Genomic DNA, 16,278 nt, shown 5'->3' on the forward strand with positions numbered 1-16,278 from the left:
GAGACTCTACCTATACTGACCAGTAGGTAACTAAATGCTTAATGCTATTGGATGTGTACGTGAATGTGAAAGTTGGACACCTAGTTATGCATATGAGAAGCTACTAGACGAAACTTACTAAAAATGGCTAGACAAAAGGTAAAGGGAATCAAAGGACATGCTGGCAGACTGGCTGCTGGGTTTGCAGAAAAGCTGAAAAAAGTGCAAGTACAAAAGCAAAAAGTAACAAAAGCAACATATCTTTGATTGTGACATTTTCTTCTTCACCAAGCTAAACTAACCAGATCTAACAAACTCCATTGATGAATGCTCAAGCTCAAAAATTCGTAAATGCAATATTTAACTTGAAATCAAGAACGGAAGCAAGAAAAACTGAGATTTACGCATACTGGTCAACAGGACAGAGTGACAGACACAAGCAGAAACGAATTCCATGCATTTTTGTGAAACTTAAACCGATTAAAACTTGTAAACACTTGAGGAAAGACTAGATCTAACTAAGCTAGGCAGATTCAAGCACTTAAACAACATAAAACTATCAGATCTAGTTAACTAGAGAGATTTAAAGCAATAACAAAGCTGAAACTCAAACTTAACTTCATTCAAACATTCAAACCATAAGATGCTTCAAACAGATTAACTACTGAAATCCGAGACAAATGCAAGTAAAACAAGTTTTTAAACTAAGAAAGCATTAAAAGAAAGCATGTAAATGGCTGATGGCTTCTTCTGAAACTGGAACTGGACTACGGCGGCTGGAATGATTCAGGCATGATGACTCCCCGCCGGCTGGTGGCCGGAATCTTCATGGCAGGCTGCTGGATTTAGAGAGTGGAACTTAGAACTAATGGAACTATTCTCCCAAAAAGTGTTCTCAAAGTGATGATAAAGTGATGATAAAAAAATGATTCCTCCTTATGTTCAACTCCTATTTATAGGGTGCCCTAATTTCTAGGGCTGCCTCTTCATGCAAAATGACAATTTTGCCCCTCTTTAGTAGTTGATTGTTCCAAGCAAGTCCTTCCTTCTAGTGTCCAATTCTGTAGCATCCATCCTGGCCAGTTTGCACCTATTCTGCTCATAATTGCCAGTTTGCACTTTTTTTGCTCATACTGGCCAGTTGCACACTTTTTGATGCTTTTTCACGCCAATTCCTTCTGATCCTTTCCTCCTGATTTAGTACCTCAACCTGCACACTTTAGCAACTATTTTGCACATATTATCAAATAAAGCACGTTATACTGACCAGTAACCAAGGCCTAGAACGAGACTCATCACCACCATTGAATGCCCTCGGGGTTTAACTTTAAAAATGCCGAGACACTAAAATCATTTCCATTGTAAAATTCGACTGCAGTCATTTTCCCATAGATGTCTACCATATCTGATCCATTGATGACAAGGAATGTGGCCACATTCCAAGTCACTAGACCGGCCGACCCAAAAGACGGCTCACGATCCCCATTGGTGTACACTAGCCTGAGTAGGGACTCACTCCCTAGTCAGACCCGAATTCGATTATCCATAGATGGCAAAAGCCACAGCAGATAGGTTCCACAGATAAAACAAAACACGGCATGACAAATATTCATTTTCACATAAAAATATACTTAGGGCATTGCCCTTATTTAAAAAGAAAGCCCACCTCACAAGCTTAACTCTTCAAACACTTTCTTGTTCCCAACCGCAACAACGTGCACAAGTTCACTCTTTTCGAAAAAACATGATATGAAAAAATTAGATTTTGTACAGATAAAACTTAACAACGATGCATGCATCCTATGTATGTGCTCAAAATTTCCTTCATTTATTTCCTTAGAAACTATATACACACAAATAAAGTCTCGCATCTTATGGTCCAAAACTTAAGTAATTCGCCAACAATTAGTAATTAATTCCAAACATTTTTAATTAACTAGCCAACAATATACTTAATACTCCCACATCTTTACACGTCTACTACTCCCTTCTCAACTCCATACACCATATTGCCAATCCACTCAAACAATTAAGTTGGCCCACTCTTAAACAAATGCCCAGTAGGCCGAATTTAATTAGAGGCCCAATTACACAAACGAACGAAAAAGAAACAGCAACTCTTTCTCCTTCTAAAACACCCACACGTCCTTTACTCCATCTAAAACCAGCAACTCTCATCCTCTCTCTAAAAACACCCACTCTTTCTCTTCTGACTCCTTTCAATACAGAAGCTAAAGTCCAACAATTAATCTGCACTCTACAGCTCACTTCTCCTTCGTTCCCATCGCACTGCCCCGTCTTGTCCAGCTCCGCCGTTGCCTCTCCTTCGCACCGCTGTTGCAGTCTGCCGTCGTCGCTGCAGAAGCTCCAGCGGCAGCAGCAGCCGCCGCCCTCTCTCTTCTCAAGTTGGTAAGTCCCTCCCCCTTTTCCCCACCCAAAACTATTCTTTTATTGATTCCACGGTTTTATTAAATTTCAGAGTGGATTAACAAATTTGCAAACGATTTGATTCAGAGAGGACTAAAGCACTTCAACGATAGGAATTAAAGATTGAAACTTTATCAAGAAGAATCATTCCACAGTTCAGAAATTCAATTTGGTGGACTACCGTGAATGTATGGAACTATAACATGGAATCTAAGAAAAGATGATACCTTTGGGAGGAAGGGGATTTGCACAAGCAGCAGGTATTAAAGATCACAACCCTCTCGGTTTCAAACTGCAGTATTACGGAATTGACTACAAAATCAATATGACTAAGCGAAGGCTTATTATTCATGGAATTGGGGAGAAATATACCTTTTGTGGAAGAGAAGAAGCTGCACAAGAATTTTGGAATGGCGTTGATAAATGACTGAGATCATGAGAAGGGAGTGGAGATACTGAGAAATATAACAATTATGTGGAGATTTGGTTTATTGGAGAGATTTTAGGGAGTGGAGATATGGAGAAAAACCGATTGGTGATGGGTTTAATATAATCATATTTGACCAAGCAGTTGACTGCAAATTTGAATTACCTAATTGATTTTTGGGCTTCTCAAAAACATGTCTTCAAAAAAAAATCAAGAATTGGGCTAGCAAACAAGATTATTCCTTAGGCCCACATGTAGATTTATTTTCCATCGTTGGTATCCTATGTCTCGTTCTTTGGTTTCCATTCGCATCTTTCTCACTGGTCGTAAGTCGAGTCCTTCAAACGTATAAAGGTTTTAAAAAAAATTTGGTTGTACACACAATGTCTTTGAGAACGAATAAAAAGGTAGAAAAAGTTGGGGTGTTACACCGAGACATGGGCTCGCTGCCCTGGGCTCGACGGCTGGTCGGACACAGGTCGTGGAGGTGGGGTGCGACTTGGGCTCGAGGAGAAAGAGGCTCCAAGTGTAGCAAAAGAAAAGATTTTAGTTTCTTAGCTTTTTGGCTCATGACTAATTGTAAAGTTTCCTATATTTACTTCTATTCATGTAAGAAGATCATGTAAATTAAAGTATTACTCGAGATGTATGCAAACACCTCCATTCGGGAAAAAACCTTGTATCCTTGTAGCATTCTTTTTATTCCGTAATATTAGTTTGTTTAGTTCGTTCGATTATTTCTTTAACCTTTACTTTGCAACTAACAATATTAAGTTTCATCAAAGGCTCGAGTTCCATTTATTTTCACGAAACAAGAGAACGATAAATCTTTAGTTCGACATTAACATAACAAAAGGAAAATAAAGATGCGGGTATTACAATATATTCACCTAAAATATAAATTTAAATTTCAAAACATAATAAAGGAAATAAATTATGGGTGATGAATAGGATGACAGTATCCACCCGAGTGTAAGTAAATATTTTCCAAAAAAATAGTACTATATTCCTGTTGCACATGGGCTGGGTCAAATTATCCATGTTTCATACTCCTAGTGAAGGATAATGTGCTGTATTTGATCGTAATCCTTTCGCTCTTGGATTCCAGCTATGTTTTTACTCATTTCCAAATAATAAGAAAAGAATTTAGTTAGTGACGTATCCAGGATTTTCAATTTGGAGGTGCAAAAATAATTACGGCTTCTTAAAATTTCAAAATGTGATTAATCTTTTTGTTTTTTTTGTTGTGCTTTTTCAATTATTATTTTTAAATAAAATCTTTTTCTTTATTTTTTTGATCAAAAAACTTCATTTTAAATAAAAGTAAATTATTTTATAGTATCACGTAAATTATACATTTGGAATACATGTATTCATGTTTTGTTAATTATCAATATATAATATAGATATGAACATAATGAGGAGGTTAGTTTTATAAATATGGAGTATTTTATGGAGTAATACTTATTTCAATTTAGTAATTTACATTGAGTTTTTTTATTACAAATATATAGTTTATATTAGTCATATAAGTACCTATTAAAAAATTAATTAGTGAAAGTTAAATATGAAAGAATGTATAATTAAATTAAAAAAGAGCAAGTTAGTGGTTAAACTAGTAAACGTATTTGTTAAAAACAAAATAGTTAATAAAACTTAAATATGAATTGAGAACAAAAATAAAATTGAATTAGATATGATATAGATTAAAATAAAGTTAATTTAAAAAAAATAAAGTTTAAATTAGTATGTTAAAAGTTGGAAATGTGCTCAGCAGGTCAAACACGAGTCTCCAGCTTGGAGGAAGAGACAACTTACCAATGGGCCACCGACGAATTTAGTGTAAATTGGACTATATATAGTATTAATGTAAAAAATTTTGGGAGTACAATTGTATCCCCTGTACAAATGTGTATACGCCACTGAATTTAGTATTTGAATAGATAATCTAGAAAAAAAAATGGATATTGGAGTAGTAATACTTATGTCGATCTGTATTGGTCCAAAAAGAGCATTCCACAGACATGGGTGCTATCTTAAATATATAGTACTACTAGATGAAAAGTGACTTTTTTGCAAACATTTCTTGTGACCAAATCTTATCTCTTTTGCTTTTCCTCCAAGTTGGGTTGATGATGCATTTGCATCCACCATTATCCTATATAATAAAAGCATTCCAGTATTAAAAGAAAAAAAGTAGTACTACTAATAAATTAATCAGAACGTGTGAGTCATGCGCTTGACCCAGAAGTGATGATATTTATGTTTAGTATTTAAGGTTTAGGCATTGCAACAACTTAATTGGCTTGACTATTCCAATGAAAATCATGAAATCTAATCATATAATTATACTTATACTAGCCATGATATTAGAGATGTTGTCATTCCATGAACAATCACTTGTCCGATGCTTTTATTTCTGCTCAAAGTGTGACATTCAATCAATTTTAATGACCTCCACAGACGACTTCAATACATATGAAACAATTGGCTAGAAAATAAAATATTGAGCATTAGGTATGATATTGACGTCCATCTATTAAACAACAATTATAAGATTAGACCCATCCGGTGGGTCAGGAAGTTGAGCGATTTGTTTTCTTGTTTATCATTAATAGGTTTATTTGCACAAAATAAAATAGACTATGGTAAGAGACATTCATGGCTGTAATCACGTTATTGATATCTTAAAATTGGAAATCGAAAACAAAATAATACTTAGTTAGTAAGTATATAATTGGGCAACTTAAGAGTATTGGTAAAAATAATCAAAACGACAAAATAGACAGATTTTCATTTATCATAACAAAATAATTAAAATACTATTTCTGCATACCAACCATAATAGTACTATGGTATTGGATGCAAAACTAAATAAGACCAATTAATACACACACGAAGAATAAAAACTAAAAAGAGATCCCACATTTAGTACATCAAGATAAGTGAAGTTCATAAAAATAAGAGTGGCAACAAATGCTTATTAGAATCCTTGTCAGCATGTGAATCCTCAAAGGAGGGTTGTCTCGGCAATCATAGAGGTGACAACATATGGATCCATATTGGACGCCGGCCTTCGATCCTCGAAATAGCCCTTGCCCGCCTTCTCCGTATCCCGGCCCACCCTAATCGAGGCTCCCCGGTTTGCTACCCCCTTCATCGATACAATATGAACAAGTGTTAGATGTGTAAATAGAAGTCTTGTGTTTAAAAAAGAAAATAAGTATTACCCATAAGAAAGTGTTGATGTCGGCGGTCTCGTGCTTCCCGGTGAGACGACGGTCATTACCCTCACCGTAGGCAGCGATATGTTCCTTATGCTTCAATCCCAGCTTCTCGATCGCCTTCTTTATCACTTCGTATCCGCCTTCTTCCCTCATCGATTTTGTGCTGATTTCACATCTCAACCATTAATTCATTTATCATAACAAAATAATTAAAATACTACTAGTATTACACTCTCCATATGTACCTGTAGTTTGTATGAGCACCTGCACCATTCCAATCCCCCTAACCCAAAAATAAAAACACTCAAAATAAGTTGAAAGAAACGTAGCTTAAGTTGGGTAATGAAATGAGCAATAGGTTACCGGAATAGGCTTCGGATCGAAGGAAAGAACAACACCGGCTGTCTCTGTAATCCTCTGTCACCAACCAATGAAGCTTGAACAAATGAACATATATGAAAAGACATCTAAATTCATTGATAAATATTACTAGTAAATGATACCTCAAGAATGTAACGAGCCACCCAAACTTGATCAGCTGCAGAGATGCCGACAGACGGCCCAACTTGAAATTCCCACTAAGGAAAGGAACCAAAGTTGATGAAAACAAGATTAATTGATGAAAACAAAGACATAGTAGGCACAGGTACTAACCTGGCCAGGCATGACTTCGGCATTAATGCCACTAATGTTGATTCCGGCGTACAGACATGCTTTGTAGTGAGAATCTACGATGTCGCGTCCAAAAGCCTTATCCGCACCAATCCCGCAGTAGTATGGCCCCTGAGGCCCCGGGAAGCCGCCAACCGGCCACCCGACCGGCCACTTCACCTCCTTCTGGAGTAAAGTGTATTCCTGCTCTATGCCATACCAGGGCTCCTCATTAGCAACCTGAGGCTGGCTAAATATTTTAGCAGCACTATGCCTGTTGTTGGTTGGAATAGGCTCCCCTGCTGGTGTGTATGCATCACACATCACCTATAAATATCATATTACTCCATCAATTTACATACATACATACATACTTCTACTGCTATCTATATGTACAATACAAGGAAGAAAATGACTAACCAGGATGTGGTTTCCTCTCCTGAAAGGATCACGGAAAATTGCCTGAGGACTAAACAAATACTCCATTTATTGCATTCATATACTAACATAACTAACTCAAATGAAACAGAGAGACAAAAATTAGTACTAGATGATGACTTCAGAGTCTTCACCGGGCGCTTGGCCAGTGCTGGAGCCGTCGTAATTCCATTTTGGCAGCTCCGATGGATCACTAACGGGGCCAGAGAGCGTCTGAATTCATATTTATACATATTATCAAAATCCAACATCCAACATGCACATATATATGTTTCAATAAAATTATTACCCTGGCCTTGCTTCGGAGATCTAGACCACTTCCTCCGATCCTGATCAATCATCAAAACACATACCATAACATATAAGTATGAAACAAACATGAAGAATCTAACACCCAATTAATAACTAACCATATATACTCCGCTATGATTTTCTCGGTAACGTCGGAGAGATCCAAGTTGATGAGATCGTTGAGCAGAGCCATTTTTTTGCACTAAATCAAATTACAATGACAACTTGCTTTGCTTGCTAATTATCACTCTTCTGCCTTCTATTTATTGGCAGCGTCAACAGACTTCACAATTTTTAAACAGCGTTGGAATTTACAAATTACTACAAATTACACATTTTTTTTGGGGAAATAGTACAAAAACTAATCTAAAATATGGATAAGAATATTCATCTGTTTAGAGTCGCCAACTTGAGCCAGCTCTTACAAGGAGTGACATGAATCACATTTTAATATTTTTCTTCCAAACTAAACTTGATTTTCTTCCCATATAAAAATAAAGAAATAATTTGATTGCAAGCAACCTAGGCTCTATGATGGAAATTATTATTATTATTATTATTATTATTATTATTATTATTATTATTTTGAAGTATTATTTGATTTTTTTTTCCACACAAGAGTAGTTGGCGAACAAGTGGTGAGGTTCAACCAACCATACTAATGAATTGGATGCTTTACTGATAGCTATATGTCTTCTCTACTAATCAATTATATGGGTCGACTATTCACTTTTTGATAATTAAAGTTAGTAGTAGTAGTATTTTTTTTTCCTTTCAAATGAACAATTTTCGGCTCATATATCTTTTTTTTTTCTACTCGTTCCATGCTTCTTGCTTTTTCTTTTTCAAAGTATACATGACTATTTCAACTTATATTAATTACATACACCATTTTTTAAATTAGATATTCCATATTGAGGACTTGTGGATGAGTGACTTGACGATGCAATCCTCTTTATATTTCATATATGAAGCTAGTTTAATTTCGAAATTGCAAAACTTGTGATTGGGAGAAAATTTCATGCAGAGAATCAATTAATATTCCGAAATTCCGAAATTCGCAATAATCCGAAGATTCCTTAAAATCATGGAGTACTATCAAGGAATAAATTCTGTTATTCAAAATGGTAAAGTAGGTATGCAATGAATGGAAATTAATTTCAGTTTTTATCTTTTTAATAATGTCAAATGGAGAAGAATAAGAACAAGATTCCAAATTCTAGAGAGAGAATCTCCAGAATCTCGGGTTTATGGAAACTTGACTCATTCCATGGAATCCGATTAGGATTCATGATGGAAAATAGAGATACTCCAAAATCCCTAAAATTTGGCAAGCAATCTTCTTTATCTTCATTGCATGTGAATTAATTTACTGTTAATGAGATTTTTGAACTTTCATTAGTTAATAGTATTCTATATTTCATCGAGTTGGTGATGTACTAGTTTATATCACACCAATATAATTTTGGAGGAATTACTCAAAAGTATTTTTAATGCCTTGATATGAATTTTTAAAAATATCAAGTAGAACTGCTTGTGGATGTCCATTTTCCACGTCATCACGAATATACTCCATATTTTACATCTATGTATTTGTTCAGTGTTCTTTAAATAGATATACATATTGATGGAAATTAATGTTAGATTCCAACAAATGTGTGTAGGATCACTAAGAGTGGGGCTTGGAAACTCAATTTATTACACATGAGTCCAATTTTTATGAAACCACAACTTTATCACACTTTAAAGCCAACTCATACTGGACCCAAAATGTCTTGGAGGGTGGGGGGTTAGTTACGTTAGAACAATGCATAAACTTTAGTGTATAATATGATTATGAAACACAAGAATATATGAATAAAAGAATAAGTGTAATGCAATATAATTATTCTATATAGATGGCCTTGTTGTTGATAGATGTATCCTATTTGCTAGCTACTTAGGCCACCAAAGCATAAAACAATGGAATTTTGTCACAAACTATATCTCTCCCTTGTTGTTGTGTTCTTGAAGCCGGCAAAACTATGCTGGACCACCTATCCCTCCATCAACCAATCTTTGTTGGTTTAATCGATTAGATAGATATTAATTGTCATTAATATTTTATACTAGTAACTAATAAAAGATTAATGCATACTATATGTTATGTTACATATCTTATACTAGCAACATTTTTACTTAGTTTACATTTAGTATTATTATTTATTTTGTTTTATGTACATTTCTTTCAAATAACTTAATTGTTATTGACATTAGTAATTTTAGAAATTATACAGATAAAATGAAGTTAAATATTAGAACTAACTGATATTTTTGTTTCTTCTCTCCTCCTCTACATAGAGTTTCAAAGATAAGAAATTACAATATAGACAAAGGGACCAATATCTAATAATTTTGGTACGTAAAATTTGCTCTATAATTTTGTGATGAAATGTTTTGGCCCACAAGTATCAATATAAACGAGGTTTACCTATTTCTTATTTGTCACAGTAGTTTTGGAATATTGATGACACACAGATTCTTACGTACATGCTTGCGTGATTGAAACAAAACTAGACAAATGCAATAATACAAAAATATCAAGAAATAATTGATATAGATAATATCGTATAAGAAGCAGGAGTATTATGGAGTACGTATTTAGATATTCGAAGTTTGTTGCCACTTATTCTTTGGTGAGGTTGATATTGCTTTTCTAGTTGATTGGGTCCATTCTCAAAGTAATTTTAAAGATATTCCGAAACAGGACATTAATTATGATCGTCACTTTCTTTTAATTATGATTATCTAATAATTATTTAAACCCAATTTGCATTACTAATAACCATCTCCATGTGGATGCAATGCAAATATTGAATATTTGTAAGGCATTTTTGTAAATTTAATAATTTTTGCAATGTACTAGTATAGAAGTAATTCTTATTTGGTGGATGCTCACAAATTTATAAGAGGCACTTTAAAAACGAAATGTTCTAGTACTTGTTTTTTGAGTCATTCGAATGCTATTTAATACAGGAGTAGAATATTTATTTTTCAATTTAATACTAGGTTTTATCACTGAAATAGTTTTGGGATAATTTCGGAATATGATTAATGTTTTCAACAAGCTTATTAATATTTACCATTTAACTTTGAACTCGCGCCGCACTCTATTTTCCTTCCTGCCGCCGCCGCCATGCGATCTGCGGCGGAGAAGCTCCGGTTCTTCCACCGAAGCTCATCCCTCAATCTCTTATCTCCATTCTCTGCATCCAGACAATTGAAGACGTCTACAATAACGACCAACGCCCTAACCGAGGAAGAAGTTAACCAAATCAACGCCGTAACCCACCGCCTATGCGACTCAAACCACCTGAAAGAAGCTACCGATCTCATCTCCGCGGCCCTCTCCACTGCCAGCCCTCCTCTCGCTTCACTCCCTGTCTCCTCTCTCATCAGCCGCCTCGCTTCCCAACCCGATCTCACCTACCCTATGCACCTGCTCAACTCCCTCAAATTCAACCCTAACGCATCGGATCCGTCGGTTCTAATCCCCGTCGTGAAAATGATCCTCGCCTCACTCTTCGACAACGGTCGGCCGAAGATGGCCGTCAAGATTTTCCAGTGGGTGGCGCGGCCCGATTTTCCCGGAGGTGTGGCGCCGGACCTGGAACTCTACGCTGGTTTGGTTGATGGATTTTGCAGGAATGGAATGATGTTAGACAGTCTCCGTGTTTTGAGAGTGATGGCATGTGAAAAATTGGTAATTGGGGATGAAATTAGGGTTTGTGTTTACAGGGGTTTGTTGAGGGAGGCTAGGGTTAGGGAAGCTTTGGAGCTGAATGCTGCATTGGGGAGTTGTACATCAGGGAGTGATGGGGATACTTGTGTTTCAGAGAAGGTTGTGCATTTACTGGAGCGGATTATTTCAAATTGGGTGGACTAGAATTTGTGAGTTGTTTATCTTTATCTCTTAATTTCTTGCTTATGTTACTCACTTTCTCATGTTTCGTCTTAGCTCGTTGAAATTCAAAAATTATGTAAATTATTTGGTGTATTTAGACTTGGAACAACAATTTTATTCGAGGTTTCATTTCAAGATGAAGTCTTTAAAGTTTGAACCATTGCCGTTTTGCACATATAGGCGCAAAATAAAAAAATCGATTAAATACTCAAAACTATTCTAGAGCTAAAGAATAATATTGTGCCACAAAATTCAAATTTGGGCATTGATATAGTAGTGCATCTAATCTTTGAAATGTTCGATCACATAGTATTTCATTTATGCATCCTTCTGAGTATGACTATCGGTTAACAAATCCAACCGTTTGAGTTTGACCGACTAATGCATCCGATTTTGTGAAAAGCAAACAAAATTGTTGGATAGTTTGCCAACTAGTGAGAAAGGCCACCCTACTAATCCAAAGGTGATTGCAGAAAACAACAAATTTGGGGATATGTCTTGCAGTTGATAAGACTGAATATTCACCACTCTTTTTTCACACCTCAATTAATTACTAAACTTGAGTTTCCACTTTCTGCATTGCTTGCTTCATCGTATCTACTCAACTATGGCTTCTGTTTCTGCCAATTTTCTTTGTGCAGTTCGACTGCCCAACCAGGTGAAAATGCTTATATATTCTTGTTAAAATTTCAGCTTTTCCATGTTCAATTTTGGAAAACTTCCATTAGCTAGAGTCTGTTTTATGAATCAATTCACACTCTGGACCAATTCTAAGATATCGAGTAGTAATTAAGAAGCAGATCTGGAATGTAGGTTTAATTATGTATAGAATGTGATGTAATAACATTATGGCAGATGATGCTGTGCAAGAGTTTAAGGTTGGCGACAGTTGGTTGGAGGAGTACATCTCGTCTCACTACTTCCCGCTTCCAAATTAGTTGTGCTGTAAGAACCCCATACATCCTTACATCCCCATCTCCCCCCTCCCCCTCATGCTGAGATATGTTTATGGTGCAGGCAAAGAAAGAAACAGTGGACAAAGTGTGTGAAATAGTGAGGAAGCAGCTTGCACTGCCTGCTGACAAGGAAATCACCCCTCAGACTACTTTCACAGATCTTGGAGCTGACTCGCTTGACACTGTAACCAACCCTCACCATTTTCTTTCACTTACTTACGCTCCCTTTTTAATAAATGTCTCATGCTTTCGATTATGGCCATTAAATCAGAACGAAGTAACTTCATTTCAAATCTAGAACTGACCCAAAATTATGCTCTTCCTAGATTTGGAAAATAAGATATTTGTACTGAGTAGATTCGAAAAATCGAGCTTACGTTTTCACATGGCCTCTCATACTTCTGATAATAACAAATGGACTTGCCTCCCAAGTTCCAAATCTAGGACATACCCACTTTTTCATGTACTTTGAGGTCATTGTTGGAAACTGTCCGTGTGAATGAATTCAGTCATTCGCCTATTTGTAGATTTCCGATTGCCTACAAATCCGAAAAAGCTGGCTTGCTGCCTTGTCCTGGATTTGGAACAGATTGAGTAGTGGAGTATCTGATTTTGAATGTGTGACTATGATGTGCAGGTGGAAATAGTTATGGGGCTGGAAGAAGAGTTTGACATTACAGTCCAAGAGGATAACCAAGACAACATATCATGCATCCAGGAAGCTGCTGATCTCATTGAACAGCTTGTTGCCAACAAATCTTAATACCTTCTTTTTTATACTATATCAAACTTAGAATTATGATAATCATTTGATGTGGGATTTTTTTTTCTTTTGAGATACAATCTTTGTGATTGGGATCTGTCGGGGGAGGGGGAGAAAAATAGTTCTAATTTGAATTACTACTTCCGTCCAACTATAAGAATCACATTTTGCTCTTACCATAAATAGTTAGTAAGTAGTTTTATTATAAAACTAATATAGTATATAAGTAGGATTCATAGTCTACTAACTTATTTACATTTCTTAATACTCGTGTCCACACCAAATGTTACACCTATCATGGGAGATGGAGTAGTTCAGATCCACATGAAAGCTCCATTCGAATTTCTAATATCTACTAATTTTGTGGAATGGGTGAAATTGAGACTCAAAGGTTACATGAGTTTTGATTATTCCAATTCCAACACTGTATTGATTGAATTTGCATCTTCTATGATGTTTTGTTTTGGTTAGATGAGTCAAATTGAATTGTTTGCGGTAAAGTTCCAATAAATCTATATATGATCGGCGGAGCGCGTATACCCGCTGATTGTTAAAATCAACCAAAAATAAAAATAACGCCGTTGCCGGGGATCGAACCCGGGTCACCCGCGTGACAGGCGGGAATACTTACCACTATACTACAACGACTTGGTTGTTAGTTTTTTGCAATCAGGAAATATAATTAAATGATTCATTTTGGTTGGAATTCCAACATAAAGAGCAACTCAAAATAAGTTCCAATGAAGATGAATAGTAGTAAGTTTCATGCTACTCATTGCATCCTTATTCCTTCCATCCCATTTTATACTACTCATTCCATCCCTAAACATTCCATCCTTATTCCTTCCATCCCATTTTATACTACTCATTCCATCCCTAAAAAGATCCCCTTCCTTAGGCGATACGAAATTTTATGTAGTTTTATTTTATGCGTTAAGGCATAGTTTGGTAGCTCTGGCAATGATAGATTAGATTAATTAACCTATATTATTGATCATTTGGTAGTATAAACTATTTATGTTTAAGCCTGTGATTAAAAATGGGCCCGATACAATAATCTCCTATATTATAGACTAAATTATCCGATCATCATGGTCGGATTATTTTATCTGGATCAATTTTAATATTAAGGCATAGTTTGGTAGCTTTATAAAATAATCCTAAGTTAAATTATATCCATATAAATTATCTTAATAAATGTGATTACTAATCTATTCTACACGTTTGGTAGACATTAAGAAATATCAATTTTATTTTTTATGTTGTTTGATAGAGTTTCTAAAATAATAGATAAAATAGATAATGACAATATTATTATTTAATTAATTTCATAAATTAAGGTTAATTACAGAAAAAGATAACATCCACTGTTACGGCAGCTTCTTCTCCATTACTCCACTCTCTCAACTCTCCATTATTCATTCCATCACTCCACTTCTCACCCATTTTAATCCCACTCTCTCCACTCCATCGATCTCCTCCAAATTTTGTATAAATAGAACACCCCCATTTGCTTAATAACAGTTCAACAAAAATTGCAGGAGGTATACAAAATTTGTAGCTTTTGTAATTTCATTCCTGAACTTGTATTAATATATCTGTTCTTTGTTGGTTAGGCATGGCTGAAGGTTCCGCGGGTGGTAGTGATATGGTGCGAAAGACAAGATGTGCAGTTGAGATGTGTAGTTTTTTTAGATGGAACGGTTGTAGAGAAATAATAAAAAGAAATAATTTTTTAATATTAAAATTGATCCAGATAAAATAATCCGACCATGATGATCAGATAATTTAGTCTATAATATGGGAGATTATTGTTCGGGCCCATTTTTAATCACAGGCTTAAACATAAATAGTTTATGCTACCAAATGATCAATAATAGATTATTATATTATTTATATCTAAAACCGTTTCATACATATATTAGGGTACAGAGTATCAATAATAGATTATTATATTATTTATATCTAAAACCGTTTCATACATATATTAGGGTACAGAGTATCAATAATAGATTATTATATTATTTATATCTAAAACCGTTTCATACATATATTAGGGTACAGAGTACAAATTGAATGTCATATAAATAATAGGAGTGAATGTACCCCCACTCACTCGAAAATCATGTTCAAAACCAAATTGCATGAGTTTTGTCAGCGGCGACGGTGGGACTTGCCGGACTACGCCACCGCCAAAGACGGCCCCGATCATATGCCGCGCTTCACCGCCACCGTCACTGTTCAAGGCCAGCTATTCCACACCCTTGATCACTGCAAGTCCTCTAAAGACGCACGGAACGCCGCTGCCCGCATTGCTTTCGATCACCTCACCTCCTCCGATCCGCTTCCCACCCCTCCCAATATACCTCCGCATTCTCAAATGGGAGATTTATACTTTCAAAGAGGGGAAACGATAACTAAACAACTAACAAGCTAAGATGTTCACACACCATGATTCAAAAGCCATGAAACAGATAATCACACAGGAAAAACAAACTCACATCACTCTTATCTCCAGCAATTTATCAAATTGAGAAAAGAGAAATTTATTGAGTATAAAAAATGAATACCAGGAGCAGGGTTTGGCAGGAAGGGGGGGAGCGATACAGGCAGGGGAGGAGGGTCTGCAGCGACAGAAAGGGGCTGCATTTGAGAATGCGGAGGTACATTGGGAGGGGTGGGAAGCGGATCGGAGGAGGTGAGGTGATCGAAAGCAATGCGGGCAGCGGCGTTCCGTGCGTCTTTAGAGGACTTGCAGTGATCAGGGGTGTGGAATAGCTGGCCTTGAACAGTGACGGTGGCGGTGAAGCGCGGCATATGATCGGGGCCGTCTTTGGCGGTGGCGTAGTCCGGCAAGTCCCACCGTCGCCGCTGACAAAACTCATGCAATTTGGTTTTGAACATGATTTTCGAGTGAGTGGGGGTACATTCACTCCTATTATTTATATGGCATTCAATTTGTACTCTGTACCCTAATATATGTATGAAACGGTTTTAGATATAAATAATATAATAATCTATTATTGATACTCTGTACCCTAATATATGTATGAAACGGTTTTAGATATAAATAATATAATAATCTATTATTGATCATTTGGTAGCATAAACTATTTATGTTTAAGCCTGTGATTAAAAATGGGCCCGATACAATAATCTCCCATATTATAGACTAA

At 35.9% G+C, this 16,278-nt stretch overlaps 2 protein-coding genes, 1 long non-coding RNA gene and 1 other non-coding gene across 5 annotated transcripts; 1 reads left to right on the plus strand and 3 right to left on the minus strand.

Moving 5' to 3' along the window:
- Positions 1-580: 580 nt before the first annotated feature.
- On the minus strand, positions 581-2,938 carry LOC125193010. Its single transcript, XR_007171510.1, has 4 exons — positions 2,779-2,938; positions 2,634-2,698; positions 1,646-1,709; positions 581-1,205 (listed from the first exon to the last, which is right to left on the minus strand). It is a non-coding gene; the product is annotated as an uncharacterized LOC125193010 (long non-coding RNA).
- A 2,665-nt stretch (positions 2,939-5,603) lies between these two features.
- Positions 5,604-7,857, minus strand: LOC125196233 (glutamine synthetase). Its single transcript, XM_048094661.1, has 10 exons — positions 7,560-7,857; positions 7,439-7,478; positions 7,259-7,362; positions 7,132-7,180; positions 6,715-7,038; positions 6,564-6,638; positions 6,424-6,477; positions 6,306-6,343; positions 6,064-6,223; positions 5,604-5,987 (listed from the first exon to the last, which is right to left on the minus strand). Exons 1-10 carry the CDS (start codon positions 7,631-7,633, stop codon positions 5,844-5,846), a joined length of 1,062 nt encoding a protein of 353 aa, XP_047950618.1. The 5' UTR covers positions 7,634-7,857; the 3' UTR covers positions 5,604-5,843.
- A 2,745-nt stretch (positions 7,858-10,602) lies between these two features.
- Positions 10,603-13,278, plus strand: LOC125194305 (acyl carrier protein 1, chloroplastic-like). Of its 2 annotated transcripts, none has more exons than XM_048092450.1 (4): positions 10,603-11,370; positions 12,239-12,328; positions 12,401-12,523; positions 12,977-13,278. In XM_048092450.1, the coding sequence occupies exons 2-4, from the start codon at positions 12,239-12,241 to the stop codon at positions 13,100-13,102; spliced, it is 339 nt and encodes a 112-aa protein (XP_047948407.1). In that variant the 5' UTR covers positions 10,603-11,370; the 3' UTR covers positions 13,103-13,278. The 2 variants fall into 2 exon arrangements, with proteins under 2 accessions (XP_047948407.1, XP_047948406.1); XM_048092449.1 differs by lacking the exon at positions 10,603-11,370 and adding an exon at positions 11,894-12,041.
- Positions 13,279-13,678: 400 nt separating this feature from the next.
- On the minus strand, positions 13,679-13,750 carry TRNAD-GUC. The gene has a single exon. It is a non-coding gene; the product is annotated as a tRNA-Asp (tRNA).
- Positions 13,751-16,278: the final 2,528 nt, after the last annotated feature.

Source organism: Salvia hispanica, chromosome 6 (genome assembly GCF_023119035.1).
Source record: "Salvia hispanica cultivar TCC Black 2014 chromosome 6, UniMelb_Shisp_WGS_1.0, whole genome shotgun sequence".
Taxonomy (NCBI): domain Eukaryota; kingdom Viridiplantae; phylum Streptophyta; class Magnoliopsida; order Lamiales; family Lamiaceae; genus Salvia; species Salvia hispanica.